General features: G+C 44.5%; 1 protein-coding gene across 3 annotated transcripts in view; it reads left to right on the top strand.

Moving 5' to 3' along the window:
- Nucleotides 1-17,190, top strand: part of ARHGEF37 (Rho guanine nucleotide exchange factor 37) — a 57,777-nt gene that overhangs the window by 27,138 nt on the left and 13,449 nt on the right. For 2 of the 3 annotated variants that reach the window (XM_043465003.1, XM_043465004.1), the window contains exons 4-9: nucleotides 2,421-2,568; nucleotides 8,149-8,348; nucleotides 9,515-9,645; nucleotides 12,188-12,292; nucleotides 14,420-14,530; nucleotides 15,182-15,511. In XM_043465003.1, coding sequence (XP_043320938.1) covers nucleotides 2,421-2,568; nucleotides 8,149-8,348; nucleotides 9,515-9,645; nucleotides 12,188-12,292; nucleotides 14,420-14,530; nucleotides 15,182-15,511 — 1,025 coding nt within the window. The remainder of the gene's footprint in view (nucleotides 1-2,420; nucleotides 2,569-8,148; nucleotides 8,349-9,514; nucleotides 9,646-12,187; nucleotides 12,293-14,419; nucleotides 14,531-15,181; nucleotides 15,512-17,190) is intronic. The other variant, XM_043465006.1, reaches the window with a different exon arrangement.

The following is a 17,190-nucleotide window of genomic DNA, read 5'->3' as shown; positions in this document are numbered from 1 at the left end:
CCAGGGAAGCCCATCTATATTTATATATTTAAAAAACATAAAACCATGAGTTCCTACTAATACCTCCAATTCCAGTCCAGTATCTCAGGGTTCATTCTAATCTTTCCTCTTTTCTTATTTGCAGCATCTTTCTGTGACAGGTAGAAATGGTTGCCATTATCTACAGTGTGTTTACTTATTTGTTTGAAGTTAGTACTCACCTAGAGTATTTTTTTTTTGGTTATGTTATATTTTAATTAGAATTACTAGCCTGTACCTTTGAGAAAAATAATTATGTTAATTTTTTCCTACACCCTTCAGTGTGGTTATGTTATTCATTTGTAGTAGAATTAGGTTCATTCCTTATTTTTTGTTTTCTATTTGAGGTTCCCCTTCCACATCCTGGTTGGTCTTAGCTGTATATTTATTTTGGGAGTATGTGAAATATTACCATGGTTCCAAGATCAGAGCTATATAAGAAGATATATTCAGTAAAGCATTGTTCCCCTCTCATCCCTACTATCCTATCCCATTCCCCATTCTTTCCATCCCATTCTGTCTCCTCAATAAGTAACTAATCTCATAAATTTCTGTTTTTTGTTTTTAAATATAGACTGTCACAACTTGGCATGTCATTCGTGTGCAGGGGACTGCCAGTCTTTCTTGTATTGTTATAACTTTAGTGTAAGTGCTATTGAAATTGAGCATGGGCGTGATCCTTTTAAAACAAAAACTAGATCATTGTTGCCCCTGCTCAAAACCCTCCAGTTGCTTCCTGCCACCATTAGAATAAACCCGAACACCTTACTATACCATACTTACTTACTTCAAGGCCCTACATAATCTGACTTCAGTTTCCTGTTTATTTTCTCTACTTTGTGCCCTTGCTCACTGTGTTCCAGCCACACCTGCCTTCTTGTGTCACCTGCTTGTCAAGCATTCACTTGCCTTAAGGCCTTTTGTATTTGTCCTTCCCTAAGCCTGGCACTGCTCTTCCCTCAGACTTTCCCAGGGATGGATTCTTTTGGACTGTGATAAACATCCACATCTTTATGGAGGTCTTTCCTAAATAGATCTCCTGTGTGTATGTGCTTAGTTGCTCAGTCATGTCTGACTCTTTGCGACCCCATGGACAGTAGCCTGCCAGTCTCCTCTATCCCATGGAATTTTCCAGGCAAGAATAAACTGGAGTGGGTTGCCATTTCCTACTCCAAGGGATCTTCTCAACCCAGGGATCGAACCCACATCTTTTGTGTCTCCTGCCTTGGCAGGCAGATTCTTGACCATAGTGACACCTAACTTTTTATCTGGCTTTGTTTAAATCTGTGGTACTCATCACTACCTGGCATCAGTTCAGTTCAGTTCAGTTCATTCGCTCAGTCGTGTCCGACTCTTTGCGACCCCATGAACTGCAGCACTCCAGGCCTCCCTGTCCATCACCAACTCCCGGAGTTTACCCAAGCTCATGTCCATTGAGTCGGTGATGCCATCCAACCATCTCATCCTCTGTTGCCCCCTTCTCCTCCTGCCCTCAATCTTTCCCAGCATCAGGGTCTTTTCAAATGAGTCCCCTCTTTGCATCAGGTGGCCAAAGTATTGGAGTTTCAGCTTCAACATCAGTCCTTCCAATGAGTATTCAGGACTTATCTCCTTTAGGATAGATTGATTGGATCGCCTTGCATATGTAACATATAAATAAGTATATTTATTTATTGTCTGTCTTCCCCACGAGAATATCAGCCCCATGAGGCAGGGTCATTATTTCATTCAAAGAACTTACAAGAGTGCCTTATAGACAGTCAATACATAAGTAGTTGGTAAGTTTTTGGGAAATGAAGTTTGTGTCAGGTGCTTTATATGCATTTTCAAAATTAATCATCCCAGTGAACACTTGGAGGTAAGTACTATTTGTATTCCTGTCTATAGATGAAAATATGGAGGGTCAGAGGGACCAGATACTCACCCTAGACTGTATTACTGGGAAAAGATTGGCTGGAGTTCTGGCCGTACTTCTCTCTGACTCCAAAGCCCACATTTGTGACTATCCGTGCTGTCCTATAGGGTGTCTTTGTAAACAGGGTTTGGAGTTGTACTTGCTACGCATGGTATTTATAAAGATATAACATGAATGTGTTTTGTAAACTATAAAGCATTGTCCAAATGCGAGAATTTTCAATATTATTGCTGTAATTATAGATAATGTTTATTAAGCACACACTTCATCATTCTGTCACTTAATCCTACAGCAGCGTTTTGAAAGTGAGATGAAAAAATGGGAACTGAGGAAGATGAGGTGACTTGCCCAAGGTTACAATGCTGGTTAAGCCCGACAGTCTTATGTCAGAGCTGAAGTGCTTAGCTGTGTCACTCACGGCCTCCCTGTTCTAAGCAAGAGGACATGCAGACATGCTTTTGAGAACTTGTTGCCTTTTCACTGTCAGGTAACGCATTTCTGGAATTCCAAGAGGAGTTGGAGCAAGTCTATAAGGTGTACTGTGCCAGCTATGAACAGGCCTTGCTGCTGGTAGAGACCTACCGGAAGGAGCCAGAGCTGCAGCGGGAGATCCAGGGCATCATTGAGGCAGTGCTGTGAGTAGAATGATCCCTACGGATGCCAAGGTCAGGGGCTGTTAAAGTCTCACCCTCGCTTGGGGCTGCTCACACTGTTTCAGGAGTGTCCTAGTCAGGCTAGGCTAGGCTATGCTGCAGAGACAAACAATCCCCAACTCTTTTAGTATCAACCAATGAGGTTTCCACCTTCCTTATGCTCCAATGTGGGTTAACTTGGGGCTTTTCCCAGTGTCATGCTCACTCTGGAACCCAAGCTGACCCCAGCCACTGTCTGGAACATGGCCGGTGACTTGGCAAAGAACTCTGGAGGGTCTCACACTGGTTACTAAATGTTCCAGGCCAGAAGTAATATCCATTGCTTCTCATAATTTTCAGAGTCCAGAACTGATCACCTGACTTCATCCAGTACCAGGAGGTCAGGGCATGCCTTCCAGCCATGTGTTCAGAGGTGGAAAAGCAGAAACATTTGGTTAACAGCACTCGTGCCCAGCACAGGGAGGGCAGTGAGATGGTGGGAACCATGTGCTACAGCACATCTTATCCTTAACCCTTGTGCCCCCTGAAGCCTTCTTTTGAAGTAGCCATGTCCTAGCCCCTCCCAGCCTTCAAAAAAGCCTACTTTTATTTTCTTCTTGGATTCCTTTGATCCCTTCATGGATCTTACAAACTTAGGCTTTTGTAAGGGTCACTAAATACATTTCTACAGGAGTGAGGCAAGTAACAGAAATGAAGGGAGCAGGATGCCAGCTGTGAGACAAAAGGGAGTGATGGAGACTCTGGCAAATCAGAGCCAGCAGTCCCTGTATAGAGTGCAGCTGCAGCCCAGCCTCAGCTGATCACTGTTGTATCAAGTAGCTTTTGCTGTAGCATATCACCCCAAATATAGTGGTTTAAAATATAAATCATCTCCAAAATTTGAAGCAAATATTTCTCAAGGTCACATTTATGCATGTTAGCAATTTAGCTGGACTCAGTAAATGATTTTTCTAGTCCTGGCTGGACTCCCTCACATGTCTGTGATCAACCATAGGTCAGCTTTTCTGATGTTGGCTGGACTTTCCTATGAACATGGGACATACGAGCTGACTCAGCTCTGCCTTTTGAGATCTTGGCTTAGAATTGGCATGCTGTGCCAGACTCAGGAGGTGGGAAAATAGTCCCCACTTCTTGGTGGGAGAAGCTTCAAAGTCATATTCAAAGGGTATAGATACAGAGAGTAAAGTAATTGCAGCCGTTTTTTTGGTAAACCATCTACCTCAGTTGCTGTGTAGAAATACGATTCCACTGTGGCCAGATCCTCTGATCTTTCAAGAGAAACCAGAAGCTTTGATGTAAGTCTCCCCAGTGTTAAATATTGGCATCTAGTTCAGACATGTTAGAAGCACTGTGTGGGGGGCCCTAGTTGGCACAGAGACTGCTCTTTGTCACATCTTCTGCACTCCGGTGTTTCCCAACTAGGCCAGATGTTTCTCATGGGCTTTGGCGCCAGGCAGCCTCGCAACGAATCAAGCTCTCTGCTCTTCATTCACCTTGGCAGGAGCCATTTAGTGTCTCAGAACCTCGTTTCCCTACATGTAGAGTGGGAGTAAAAGCAACAGCTCTTGGGGATGTAGTCTCATTGCATACAGGTAATACTCAGTAATTCCCAGCTCTGGTAGTTATCTTGGTTAGGAAGGGATTATGCTTCCCTGAGACCACACTGTGGTTCTCTGCTCCTTCAGTTCCAGTGCTCCCTTTTTATAACAAATTTATTATCCTGAGTTACATTCTGAAAAAGATTCTCCTGCCCATATACATAATTGAAAAAAATAAACATAATAGCTTAGCTATAATTTAAGGAGAAATAAAAGGAAAATAATTTCTAATAATGTAATATGTATTTCAGTATGCAAATGCTTGGGCACCACTACACTAGCAATCACATGTTTATAAGCAAAAAAGAGTCAGAAGCCATTCTGTACACAAAGTACAGAAAACCAAAAGAGCAGAAAATATGTGTACCCTGGAATGATACAAACTTGACTTCTTGTGTATGATAAGAGAAAGAAGGAAATAACATAATTGAAGTAGGGATAATATTACATACTGGGAGGCAGAGAAAATGAGGAATGATGTTCTTACAGATGGCCTGTGTCGTATTTACAAAAGTTAGTATCATAGTAATTCCCAGTGTGAAGATATGTGACTGGATGGAGTCCAGGTGTCACAAAAATATCTCAGTTCTTGAAATTGCAGCCTGTTTCAAGGCATTCATTCAGTCTCTGAATGTTGAGAGGGGCATATGAAGCGTAGAACAATTCTCCATAATGCAAGACTGTCCTTGCAGGATATCCTGCTTCCCTGGGACCCTGTCTGCTAAATGCCTATAGCACCCCAGAGCCTGCAGGTTTTAAGACTGCCCTCAGTGGAATCCTCTGGTCTAATGTTGCAGCAGGAATGACATCCTTTCGGTCATCCCAGTTTTACTCTGTGTATTTACAGGCAGACAGGAAATAGACTTCCTATGGGAAAGTATAGACATTGGATGGTGGGTGGATGGATGGATGGTGGGTGAATGAATTTAAGGGGCTCCTACTATGTATGCTGCTCTAGAACTATTAATCACCTCCCTCCTGAAACAGTCATCCTGGCTTTCTGTGCTGAAGATCATGGGGCTCTTTCTGAGCCTGGCTGACTAGGATCACACCAGCTGAATATCCAGATAGGATAAATGGCACCATCTCATTAGATCTTTGTGATTCCAAAATATATGCTACCTCCCACTTTTTATTTGGGTGGGTGAGTTGGTGAGGTGTTTAGTTTATCCTAGCTCTTAAGGCAGTGCTTCCCACCTGACTGCCAGTGAAATCAGAGGCTTGTCCTTGCAGCCACAGGGAGCTTTGCCTTAGGGAGACCAGTCTAATGGCATAGCTTTCCGTGGGGAGGAGTGGTGGATCAGTCCAACACAAAGCACCTGCAGTTCCACAACAGCTTAGGCAGAGTGTTGGGAGGAGACACAGAATCTGTTTTCCTTTATTGGCATTTTTTGTTTAAGTATGAAAGTAACATACTTATTGAAGAAGGGAAATTTCAAACAATACACAGATTATATAAAGTAAAAAGTATAAGTCCATTCCCCCTTGGTTTCCTGTTTCCCATGCCTCCCCCTAGTAGTTAACATGTTCGATCCAAAGTTGATTCTGTCTATTTACAGACAGGTAAGAAATAGACTTTCCATGGGAAAGTCTAGATGCTGGATGGATGGACAGATGGATAAATAGTAAGAATGAATGAATTAATGAATTTTTAAGGGACTCCTACTCTACATTCTAGGACTTGTTTTTTCACTTAACCATAGCCATGAATTATTTTACCATGTTCCTTTTTTTTTTTTTTACCATGTTCTTTTTTAATGCCTGCATAGGGTTCTTTTCCATAGTCAGCTCATCCGCTGTTGATGGATATTTGAGTTGTTTCCCAAATTTTACTGTCACAGAGTTCCTGAATAACTTCTACCTTTATCCATGCTCACTTGAGTTAATATTTCTGTGGGTAGATTTCTGTAGTAGGATTGAGGGAATTGTATATTTCACAAATTGCTAAATTACTCTCTAAAAAGATCCCACCAACTGATACTTCCACCAAGAGAATGTAAGAGGGCTGGTTTCCCCATATTCATCCAACTCTGGGTGAGTCTTTCAATTTTTTTTGGCCACACCATGTGGTATGCAGGATCTTATTTCTTCAGTCACGATTGCACCCATATCCCCTGCATTGGGAACACAGAGTCTTAACCACAAACTACCAGGGAAGTCCCAAGTCTTTTAATTAATTTTTATTGCCCATCTGATAGGCTACGTAAAGAGTTTTCTCCAAATTACTTTAGAAAGGCTATAAAGAAAGAGGTTGCTATAATTCTGTAGTTCTTGATGATTGTGGAAAAGAGATGTAATCATCTCTTTGAAGGCCCCCTGCCCTCTGTCATCTCTGATTTGTGAGGCAATAGTTGTCCCTATGAGGCAATTGTCCCTTTCCCATGAAAAGTAAGCCCAGAGGACAGGAGTTTTGCAAATACCTGACCACTGTTTCCACCTCTCCTGCCCACAGTCAGCCAGGCGCTAGGAAACCCTTGGTGAGAGCAGATGGTCAGCACAGGCATATCCTGACAGATAGTTCCACCCCTGTGTTCCAACCTCCCGCAGTTAATGGGAGGGAAGGGGTAGTTCCCACCTGCTCTGTCTGTTCCAGGCCTTATGGCTGATCTTTCCTGGACATTTGATCTGGAGGTTTTTTCCATAGGAAGAAGAGCAAGAGGCAAAGGTACTGTGGAGAGGAGGCCAGATAATAGTCATGAGAGGTATTTGTGAGTCTTTGTGGAGGACTTAGACATTGAGGTTTGAAACCCGTGTGTTTCTCAGAAGGTGGGTCTGAGGGCTACTGGTCATGATCAAAAAAGACTGTTGGAGCCTTGTCCCAGATACCATTGACTTGGGAACTCTTTCTGAAACTTCCAGACATCTTCAGGAAGGGGGCTAGAAATAATCATTTATGCGTCAAATGATACATATGGAAGGGACCTTGACATTATTAGTTCTTGTGTTTTGTATTTTCCTTTTTCAAATTAAAATTTTCAAGCCCTAAAAAAAAAAAAATTTCAAGCCCTATAGAAAAATAGAATAATGTAATGAACACACACACCCACCACCTGAAATGAGCAAGTATAAATACCTTCTGTTTGCTGCATCTAATTTTATACTAAGTAATTTAAAGGAAATTACAGATACTATGAGTCTTTACCCTTAAATACTTTATATGTCTCTCTAACATTAAATTCCTATGATTACAAAAAATAAAAAGTTTGAGGGGGCTGTGCCCCAAGGCTTGTGAGATCTTAGTTCCTCCACTGGGGATTAAATCTGGGCCTACAGCAGTGGAAGCACTGAATCCTAACCATCAAACCACCAGGGATTTCCCAAGTTCCTGTGATTTTAAAAGTGCTTCTTTTTTGAAGCAGCTGGACCATTTTATTAAATGAAGTATCATGTGCATGTCCAGCAGATGGAGTTGTGCTTGAGACATACCCAAGTGGAGATCTCAAATAGGCTAGTTGACGGTGTGAGTCTGGAGCTCTGGGCAGAAGTAAGAAGTGGAAATCTGGGTTTGCCGTGTGTTTAAAGCCATAGGACCAAAGGAGCTCAGGAAGAGAGTGAGTGGAGAGAGGAGGCCCTGGGGCACTCCAGCATTGGAGAGAAGCCAGCAGAGGAGGCCAGGAGAGTGGCCTGTGGGGTGAGAGAAGCAGGACAAAGGGCATCTCTGGGGCCAAAAGAAGAAAGTGTTTTGAGAAAGAGGGGATGGTCTGCTATGTCTGCTATTGAAAGACGGAGTAAGCTGAGGACAGAGAACTGACCTTTGGATTTAGTACATGTGGGGAACTGAGGCCTAGAAAAAGGTAAAGTGAGAACTAGCAGCACCCGATGAGGAAATTGAGGACCCCCAAAGGAGGGTGAATTGCCTGAGATCACACAGTGAGTTAAACAGCAGAGCTGCCACTAGAGCCCAGGCCCCATGGTGCCCCCAAGGGTGGACTTTGACCTACTTAACACCAGCCTTCTCCCTCAGGCCGCAAGCTGGACCTTCAGGCCTCAGTTTCTTGCTGGTAATTCCTCTGCAGAGGATTACCAAATACCCACTGCTGCTGCAGAAAATTCTGGAGAACACACTCCCTGATACCAGTGCCTACGCTGCCCTTCAGAGGGCTACCTCTGCCCTCCAGGATGTGGTCACCAACATCAATGAGTACAAGAGGCGCAAAGAAGTGGGTAAGGACTTGGGGCCTTTAGGCGATACATTAGTGAGAATGCTTCTAGTTAACAATAAACTCACCTCAAATTGGCTTCACCAGTAAAGGGAAGACAGTCACTTATGTAACCTACAAGTCCAGAGGTAACGTGGGCTTTAAGTAAGATTTTCTGGGAGCTGGTGTCATTTCCCTATAATTCTCTTATCTCTGACCTTCACTATGTATCACTTGCCTCTTCAAACTGGCCTCCCTCATAACAGTAAGTGGTTATTGCTGTCCTAAGACTCACATCTGAACACCACACCTTCCAGGAGAACATGGACCCTTTTTCCACTTAGTTATAAACAGTAAATTGGAGCTTCGTTCTAATAGGATTCATTTGAGTCATATGCTCACCCTGAACCAATTGCCATGGTTAGGGGAATGCCATGAACTAACTGATTGGCTTAGGCCTGGGTTGTAAGCCTTTCTTTGAACCTGTCACTGTGATAGAGGAGTGGGGATCATGTGAATTGGCTTATAACAGTCAGCAACCACTCCCTGAACTAAAGTAAAATCATTCTTATCCAAACCACATGGCTGCTATACTAAGGAGAAATGAATACTGGGAGGCAAAGAGTTGTGTATGTATCAGGGATGAGGGTAGGAGGAGAAAGTGGGGAGATTGCTGCCTGTCAAGTTGCTAATACAGAAAGATCTGCAGAGTGTCACAGTGTCCTAGATAGAGGAAAAACTTACACAACTAAGACAGGATAGTAATGATAATTTAGCTAATGTTTACTAAGGGCTAGCTATGACTTGTTTTTTTCACTTATTATTTTGTTTGATCCTTATGATAGTCCTGAGGTTGGCACTGTTAGTCCCATTTCACAGTTGGGTAAAATGAGAGCTTAAGTCATTTGCTCCATTTCCATCATCTTATGTGACCTCCCAGCAATCCTGGGAGGTGGTTGGCCTCATTTACAGAAGAGGAAACTGAGGCACAAGAAGTCAAGCTGGCATGAACCTCTTCAGTCAATGAGGACTCTGAGCCCTGTGTTTTACCTCCAAGATTTGCCATTCTAATGGGTGTGACCCTGATGTTTCAGAAGAGGGCCCAAGAGGTGCCCAGCTGGGATGTTAGGGACTCTTACTTTCCTGAGTCAGCTCTGGTCCCTGTGCCCTCCTTTTCCTCTGTTGGTACAGCCTCCAAGTACACCAAGGTGGAGCCGCTGAGCCTCCGGGAGCGACTGGCTCGCATCAACACACACACCCTCTCCAAGAAGACCACTCGGCTGAGCCAGCTGCTGAAGCAGGAGGCGGGGCTCGTTCCCAGGGTGAGCAACGGACTGGAGGAAGGGTTGCATGCCAGCCATCCCAAGTGGCAAGACGGTGTGGTGGTGAGGCGGAGTCTTAGACTGCTTTCAGAGATGAGGAGACTGGGACCAGGAAGGGGCAGAGTAGGCAACCCACACTTGATTCTTTTGTTTTAAGTTTGCTGGTTTTTAAAGATTTTTTGTTGTGGACCATTTTTAAAGTCTTTGTTTGAATTTGTTTCAATATTGCTTCTGTGTTATGTCCTGGCATTTTGGCCACAAGGCATGTGGGATCTTAGCTTCCTGTTCAGTTCAGTTCAGTCGCTCAGTTGTGTCCGACTCTTTGCAACTGCATGGACTGCAGCACACCAGGCCTCCCTGTCCATCACCAACTTCCGGAGTTTACTCAAACTCATGTCCATTGAGTCAGTGATGCTATCCAACCATCTCATCCTCTGTCATCCCCTTCTCCTCCTGCCTTCAATCTTTCCTAGCATCAGGGTCTTTTCAAATGTGTCAGTTCTTTGTATCAGGTGGCCAAAGTATTGGAGTTTCAGCTTCAGCATCAGTCCTTCCAACAAATATTCAGGATTGATTTCCTTTCGGATGGACTGGTTGGATCTCCTTGCAGTCCAAGGGACTCTCAAGAGTCTTCTCCAACACTAAAGTTCAAAAGCATAAATTCTTCAGTGCTCAGCTTTCTTTATAGTCCAACTCTCACATCCATACATGACTACTGGAAACACCATAGCTTTGACTAGATGGACCTTTGTTGGCAAAGTAAAGTTTCTGCTTTTTAATATGCTGTCTAGGTTGGTCATAACTTTTCTTCCAAGGAATAAGTGTCTTTTAATTTCATGGCTGCAATCACCATCTGCAGTGATTTTGGAGCCCAAAAAATAAAGTCTGTCACTGTTTCCATTGTTTCCCCATCTATTTGCCATGAAATGATGGGACCGGATGCCATGATCTTAGTTTTCTGAATGTAGAGTTTTAAGCCAACTTTTTCACTCTCCTCTTTCACTTTCATCTAGAGGCTCTTTAGTTCTTCTTTGCTTTCTGCCATAAGGGTAGTGTCATCTGCATATCCGAGGTTATTGATATTTCTCCCGACAGTCTTGATTCCAGCTTGTGCTTCATCCAGCCCAGTGTGTCTCATGATGTACTCTGCATATAAGTTAAATAAGCAGGGTGATAATATACAGCCTTGACATACTCCTTTCCTGATTTGGAACCAATCTTTTGTTCCATGTCCAGTTCTAACTGTTGCTTCTTTACCTGCATACAGATTTCTCAGGAGGCAGGTCAAGTATTCTGGTATTCCTTTCTCTAAGAATTTCCCACAGTTTGTTATGATCCACACAGTCAAAGGCTTTGGCGTAGTAAATAAAGCAGAAGTAGATGTTTTTCTGGAACTCTCTTGCTTTTTTGGTGACCCAACGGATGTTGGCAATTTGATCTCTGATTCCTCTGCCTTTTCTAAATCCAGCTTGAACATCTGGAAGTTCACGGTTCAAGTACTGTTGAAGCCTGGCTTGGAGAATTTTAGCATTACTTTGCTAGCATATGAGATGAGATTCTTTGGCATTGCCTTTCTTTGGGATTAAAATGAAAACTGGCCTTTTCCAGTCCTGTGGCCACTGCTGAGTTTTCCAAATTTGCTGACATATTGAGTGCAGCACTTTCACAGCATCATCTTTTAGGAGTTGAAATAGCTCAGCTGGAATTCCACCACCTCCGCTAGCTTTGTTCGTAGTAATGCTTCTTAACCAGGAATCAAACCCACACCCCTGCACTGGAAGTTAATGAACAGTCCCTCCACTTGATTCTGAAGAGCCAGGGTGGGGCTTTGTCCTCTGCACCTTGTGCTGCTCTTTCTCCAGGGCCTCTTGATATAGGGGTGTGTGTGTGTGTTTTCAGTCACTCAGTTGTGTCTTTTCAACCTTATAGACTGTAGCCCACCAGGCTTCTCTGTCAGTGGGATTCTCCAGGCAAGAGTAATAGAATGGGTTGCCATTTCCTCCTCCAGGGGATCTTCCTGACCCAGGAATCAAACCTGAATCTCCTGTGTCTCCTGCCCTGCAGGCGGATTCTTTACCTTTTAGTCACCAGCAAAGCCCCTGGATACAGATAGAAGAACTTATGTCTGGGTCTGGGCAAGGAACCAGCCTTGAATAGCTACTAGTAGAAACTTAGGTTGAGTACTTACTCTGAACCAGGCATTAATGGTTCCACACGATGAAGTAAATGTTCATATTATCTCCATGTTGCAGATGAGGAAACAGGCTCCAAGAGGGCAAAACACTTGCCTAAGGTCACACAGACAGGAAGCAAGTGAACCAGAGCTCATGTGTCTGATTCCATGGTCTGAATACAAAACCACTAAGCCGCACTTACTGCCTCTAACCATCCCACTCAGTTTGGGGACTGGAGGAATGGCTCTGATGCGCGGGTCTGTGGAAAGGTGTGTGTGTGGGTGGTTCCTAGCGAGGACTTGGGACAGAGGTGTACACTGCCCCCACGTGGATGCTCTCGGCCCTCCTAAGCGTAACTTTACTCTCAGACGGAAGACAAGGAATTTGATGACTTAGAAGAGAGGTTCCACTGGGTGTCGCTGTGTGTGACCGAGCTGAAGAGCAACATGGCTGCTTACCTGGACAATTTGGAGGTGAGGGCCCTGTGGTAAATAATAGGGGGGCGGGGCTGAGATACCTGGGCAGGTATGTGGGGCCCATTGAACAAGCCCCTGACAAAGGCAGCAGCCTCAAGAACCAATTGGAAGAGATTGTAACAGTTGCTGGTTGGAGGCCAGAGAAGGAAGCACTCCTTAATCCAGAGGTTATCCAGCTGGGGCAACTTCTGAGCTCACTGAGTGCTCAGGGACTGGTTCCCAATGGGCAGTCAAATTCACTGGAAACAGAGTCTTCTGGAAGGACCCTGCCAGGCCGGCGCTAGAGCAGGTGCTCAAAGGGACCAGGCAGGTAATATTATTGACTGAAGTGTATAGGTGTATAGGCCTATTGTCTATTTATGAGACTTTTATGGTAGAGTTCAATATGTAGTAATATTTGGAGTTTGAATGACTGAATAAATGCATAAATGAACAAAATAAAATAAAATGCCCTGTCTCACGTGAATTGTTGCTACATGGGAGTGTGGACCCAATGCTGCCTGTTCTTCTGATTTTAAGGAAGAAGAAAACTGAAAATTGAGACCTTTAGGTAAAATCTCATGATGTGTCCACGTGAGCAACTAATTAAATAAGAATCTAAATGTTATGTGGGCCCAAGAAAATACATTTCTGCAAGCCAGATTCAGCCCACAAGGACACCAGTTTGCATTCCCAACCAGCACATCACTTTCCTTGTGCCCAAATTCCCACTTCGTTCTTGTCATCGATGCTGACTCATTCCATCCAGTCTGTCCCTTTTTCGTGGTTTTGTTTTCAGTCACATCCATTTGCACAGACCAGCTCAGTCAGATGATAACAGGCTCTTTGGATAATAGGATTTGGGGTGGCATTATTGGAAGTGTGTAGAAGAGAGGTCGTAGTTCTATGCTTTTCTGTGTTGGGCACACCCCCTGTTTGTTCCTGCTCCATCTTGCCCCAGCCTCCAAGGAAAGATAACAGCACAGTGAGTGAGAAGGGGAAGGCCCTCAGAGAAAGAATGGAGGGGCCTTGAGAGAGAGAAACCAGAAGCCCCCAAGAGACACGTCTGGCTTTGCAGAGAAGAACAGATACTTAGAAGCATTAAGGCTGTGTTGCCCTGAATGCAGGATTTACATGACAGATACAGTGTTGACATGGAATCCCATAGCAAGAAATTGACTCTTTCTTTTAATCCTCAGAGTCCAGGAAAATCCTCTTTTGCTGGCGTGTAAATAAACCAGCAGAACCAATCTCAGGCTAGAAGCCTTCAGCTGGCCATGACGCCCAGACAGAATTTAATAGCATTGTTTTCATAGCAGTTTTCTTAACATGCTTATTTATGGCAGTTATTACTGGCTTTCCCTTTGCTGCTGCTGCTGCTGCTGCTAAGTCGCTTCAGTCGTGTCTGACTCTGTGCGACCCCATAGACGGCAGCTCACCAGGCTCCCCCGTCCCTGGGATTCTCCAGGCAAGAACACTGGAGTGGGTTGCCATTTCCTTCTCCAATGCATGAAAGTGAAAAGTGAAAGTGAAGTCACTCAGTTGTGTCCGACTCTTAGCGACCCCATGGACTGTAGCCTACCAGTCTCCTCCATCCATGGGATTTTCCAGGCAAGAGTACTGGAGTGGGGTGCCATTGCCTTCTCCGGGCTTTCCCTTTATGGAAGTATCATAAGGTGTTTTCTTTTGGCCATGCCATGCAGCTTGTGGGATCTTAGTTTCCTGACCAAGGATTGAACCCTGGCCTCGGCAGTGAAAGCACGGACTCCTAACCACTAGACTGCCAGGGAATTCCCCATAAGGTGTTTTTGTTTGTTTGTTTGTTTTAATGCACTGATTTAAATAGGGATGCTAGGTTGATTTAAGGAAAAGTATTATTAGAACATGAGGAGCAGACATGGCAGAAAAAAAATTCACAAAGGTGATAACGAGAAGTGTGTGAATTGGAGACAACACTGGAATAGGGAGAAAGATGAGGGCTTAGAGAAAGAACATTCTAATCACCCAAGTTGTGCAAGGATAGATTAGCTGTGTGCAGACACTTGGAGGGTGTGCAGACAGCCTGGGCAACCTCTTCCGGGATGTTGTAGAGGGGCATTCAGGTGTGAGATGGTCTCAGTGGGCTCTCCTTTGACCCCCATCTAGGCTTTTCTCCGCTTCCGGCCCCAGGACTGCAATCTGGAAATCCCCGGGGGGCCAGTGGTACAGTACTGTTACCTGGCAAGAGACCTGCAGCTCCAGGCCTTCCCAGAGTTTGTGAGTGGAACTTCTCCCTTCTTTTTTTCAGGCAGGTGGCAGAGTCTATAAGAATAATATTTAGAAGTGAGGCCCTTTCCTTAATTGTTACATCCATAACTGTCATGGGTAGTCAGCAGGGTGGAGATTATTATTAGTACATTTTCCTGATAAAAATAGCACCAGCTAATGTTTATTGAGCCATGTTATCTGCCAGGCACTGTGCTAAAGTCTTTACATTCTTTACTCATTTAATCCTCACAACATAGCTTACAGGGTAAATACTGTTAATAACTCCATTCTGCAGATGAGGCTCAGAGAGGGTGACCTCCCATGTTATTCAGATGATCAATGGCAAGCTAGGATCTTAGCCCCAAGGACTATGGTTTTGATCACCGTCCTATACAAAATTTTTTCAACATCTCTGCACAGTAAGCATATTAAGAAGTGACGTATATTGAATACGTATTCTGTGCCCTCTGCTAAGCTTGTTACATGCATTGTCCTCATTTCTCAGATGGGCACCTTGAGGCTCAGAAAGGTTAGATATCATGGTAGAGGTCACAGCTGTTCGGTGAGAATGGCACTAGAGCCTCCCTCCAAAGTGCCTTCTTCCTGTGGCCACCCTCTGCCACTTCCTTCTTCAACTCCCAAGCTCACCTCTTCCCACAGAAGCAGCAGCTGGAAGCCCAGGTGTGGCAGCCGTTGTGCAGCCTGGCCAAAGCCTTGGCAGGCCCTCAGAACCTGATCAAGAAGCGTCTAGACAAACTACTGGACTTTGAGAGGGTGGAAGAGAAGCTGTTGGAGGTGGGCAGCGTGACCTACGAGGAGGAGGCAGCCCGGCACATGTACCAGGCACTCAACTCCCTGCTAGTGGCTGAACTCCCACAGTTTAACCAGCTGGCCATGCGGTGGCTTGGCCAGATCCTCTGCACATTTGTGACTCTCCAGAGGGACCTTGCAAAGCAAGTGCTGCAGAGGGCAGAGGACAGCTTGGCCCAGGTAAGGCCTCTGGGGCTGGGGTACGTCTGGGAAATTGCCTGGCTGGGCCTCCTCATCCCTTCAGTGGGTTGTTTGAACGGCCTGGGGTGGAGTGAAGTTGGGCCTCCCAAACAGGCTACCAGGTGCTCAGGAGGAGGCCAGCGGACCTTCTGGATCTCTCTCATGCCTATTCTCCCTCCATTAATAGAGTCAGACCGTGGAAGCAAGGGTAGTATAGAACTGGGACTCTAGGCCACTTGCAGGCTCTGGGACTCAGAAACACAGGAGGCTTGCCTGGGAAAATAACAGGCCTTGGGTCCATTCCCTGGAGCGTATTAGAAGCAGGTGACAAGAGACAGGGCCCCTTCTACACAGTCAGGAGTAAATGCTTCAAGCTGGTGTTCCTGCCCCTGCTACTACTTCTAGCAGCCATCTCCCTGTGAGCCCTTACTGCACACTGGGTTTGGAACACTTTCCATATATTGTCTCACTTAATCCTCACAATAACCCCACAGAGTAGGTATTGTTATTATTCTCATTTCAAAATGAAGCCAGAACCACAGATGTTAAGCAGCTTGCCCAAGCCGTATAGCTCATGGCTAAATTTAAATCCTGGCAGGTGAACTCTAGAGCCTGAACCACAATGCCTGACAGCCTGTTAAAAAGAGCCATCTGCTGAAAGCATAAATAGGGCACAGAGAGGTTTAAACAAATCTCTAAATGTAAACTTTGATTTTAGAAATTTGAAGACTGGGGTTGGTATAGGAAAGAACACTCAGCTTTTCTTCAGTCTCTCTCTGATATCAACATCAGAGCTCGGTGGCCTGTGGGTCTAAGCTCTGGAGAAATGTCAGTGTTGCTCGTTCCACATGGTGCTTCCTGTGCCTCAGTGCTCTAGCTCAGCTTTCTCCATACAGTTTATTGCATAAAAATCCCGCTGAAATTTTCCACCCCCCACCCTTATCACTGTGTGATACCACTTTGACTGTGTGGATCACAACAAACTGTGGAAAATTCTTAAAGAGATGGGAATACCAGACCACCTGACCTGCCTCCTGAGAAATCTGTCAAGAAGCAACAACAGGTAAAACCGGACATGGAACAACAGACTGGTTCTAAATTGGGAAAGGAGTACATCAAGGCTATATATTGTCACCCTGCTTATTTAACTTATATGCAGAATACATCATGTGAGATGCCGGGCTGGATGAAGCAGAAGCTGGAATCAAGATTGCTGGGAGAAATATCAATAACCTCAGATATGCAGATGACACCACCCTTATGGCAGAAAGTAAAGAGGAACTGAGGAGCCTTTTGATGAAAGGGAAAGAGGAGAGTAAAAAAGCTGCCTTAAAACTCAACATTCAGAAAACTAAGATCATGGCATCTGGTTCCATCAATTCATGGCAAATAGATGGGGAAACAGTGGAAACACTGACAGACTTTATTTTCTTGGACTCCAAAATCAGTGCAGATTTTGTGACTGCAGCCATTAGTTAAAAGACAAAATTAAAAGACACTTGCTCCTTGGAAGAAAAGCTATGACCAACCTAGACAGCATATTAAAAAGCAGAGACATTACTTTGCCAACAAATGTCCGTCTAGTCAAAGCTATGGTGTTTCCAGTAGTCATGTAGGGATGTGAGAGTTGGACTCTAAAGAAAGCTGAGTGCCCAAGAATTGATGCTTTTGAACTCTGG

This window comes from Cervus canadensis, chromosome 4 (assembly GCF_019320065.1).
Source record: "Cervus canadensis isolate Bull #8, Minnesota chromosome 4, ASM1932006v1, whole genome shotgun sequence".
Lineage (NCBI taxonomy): Eukaryota > Metazoa > Chordata > Mammalia > Artiodactyla > Cervidae > Cervus > Cervus canadensis.
The sequence above is the reverse complement of the archived record's forward strand: the minus strand, read 5'-3'. Positions and strand labels throughout refer to the sequence as shown.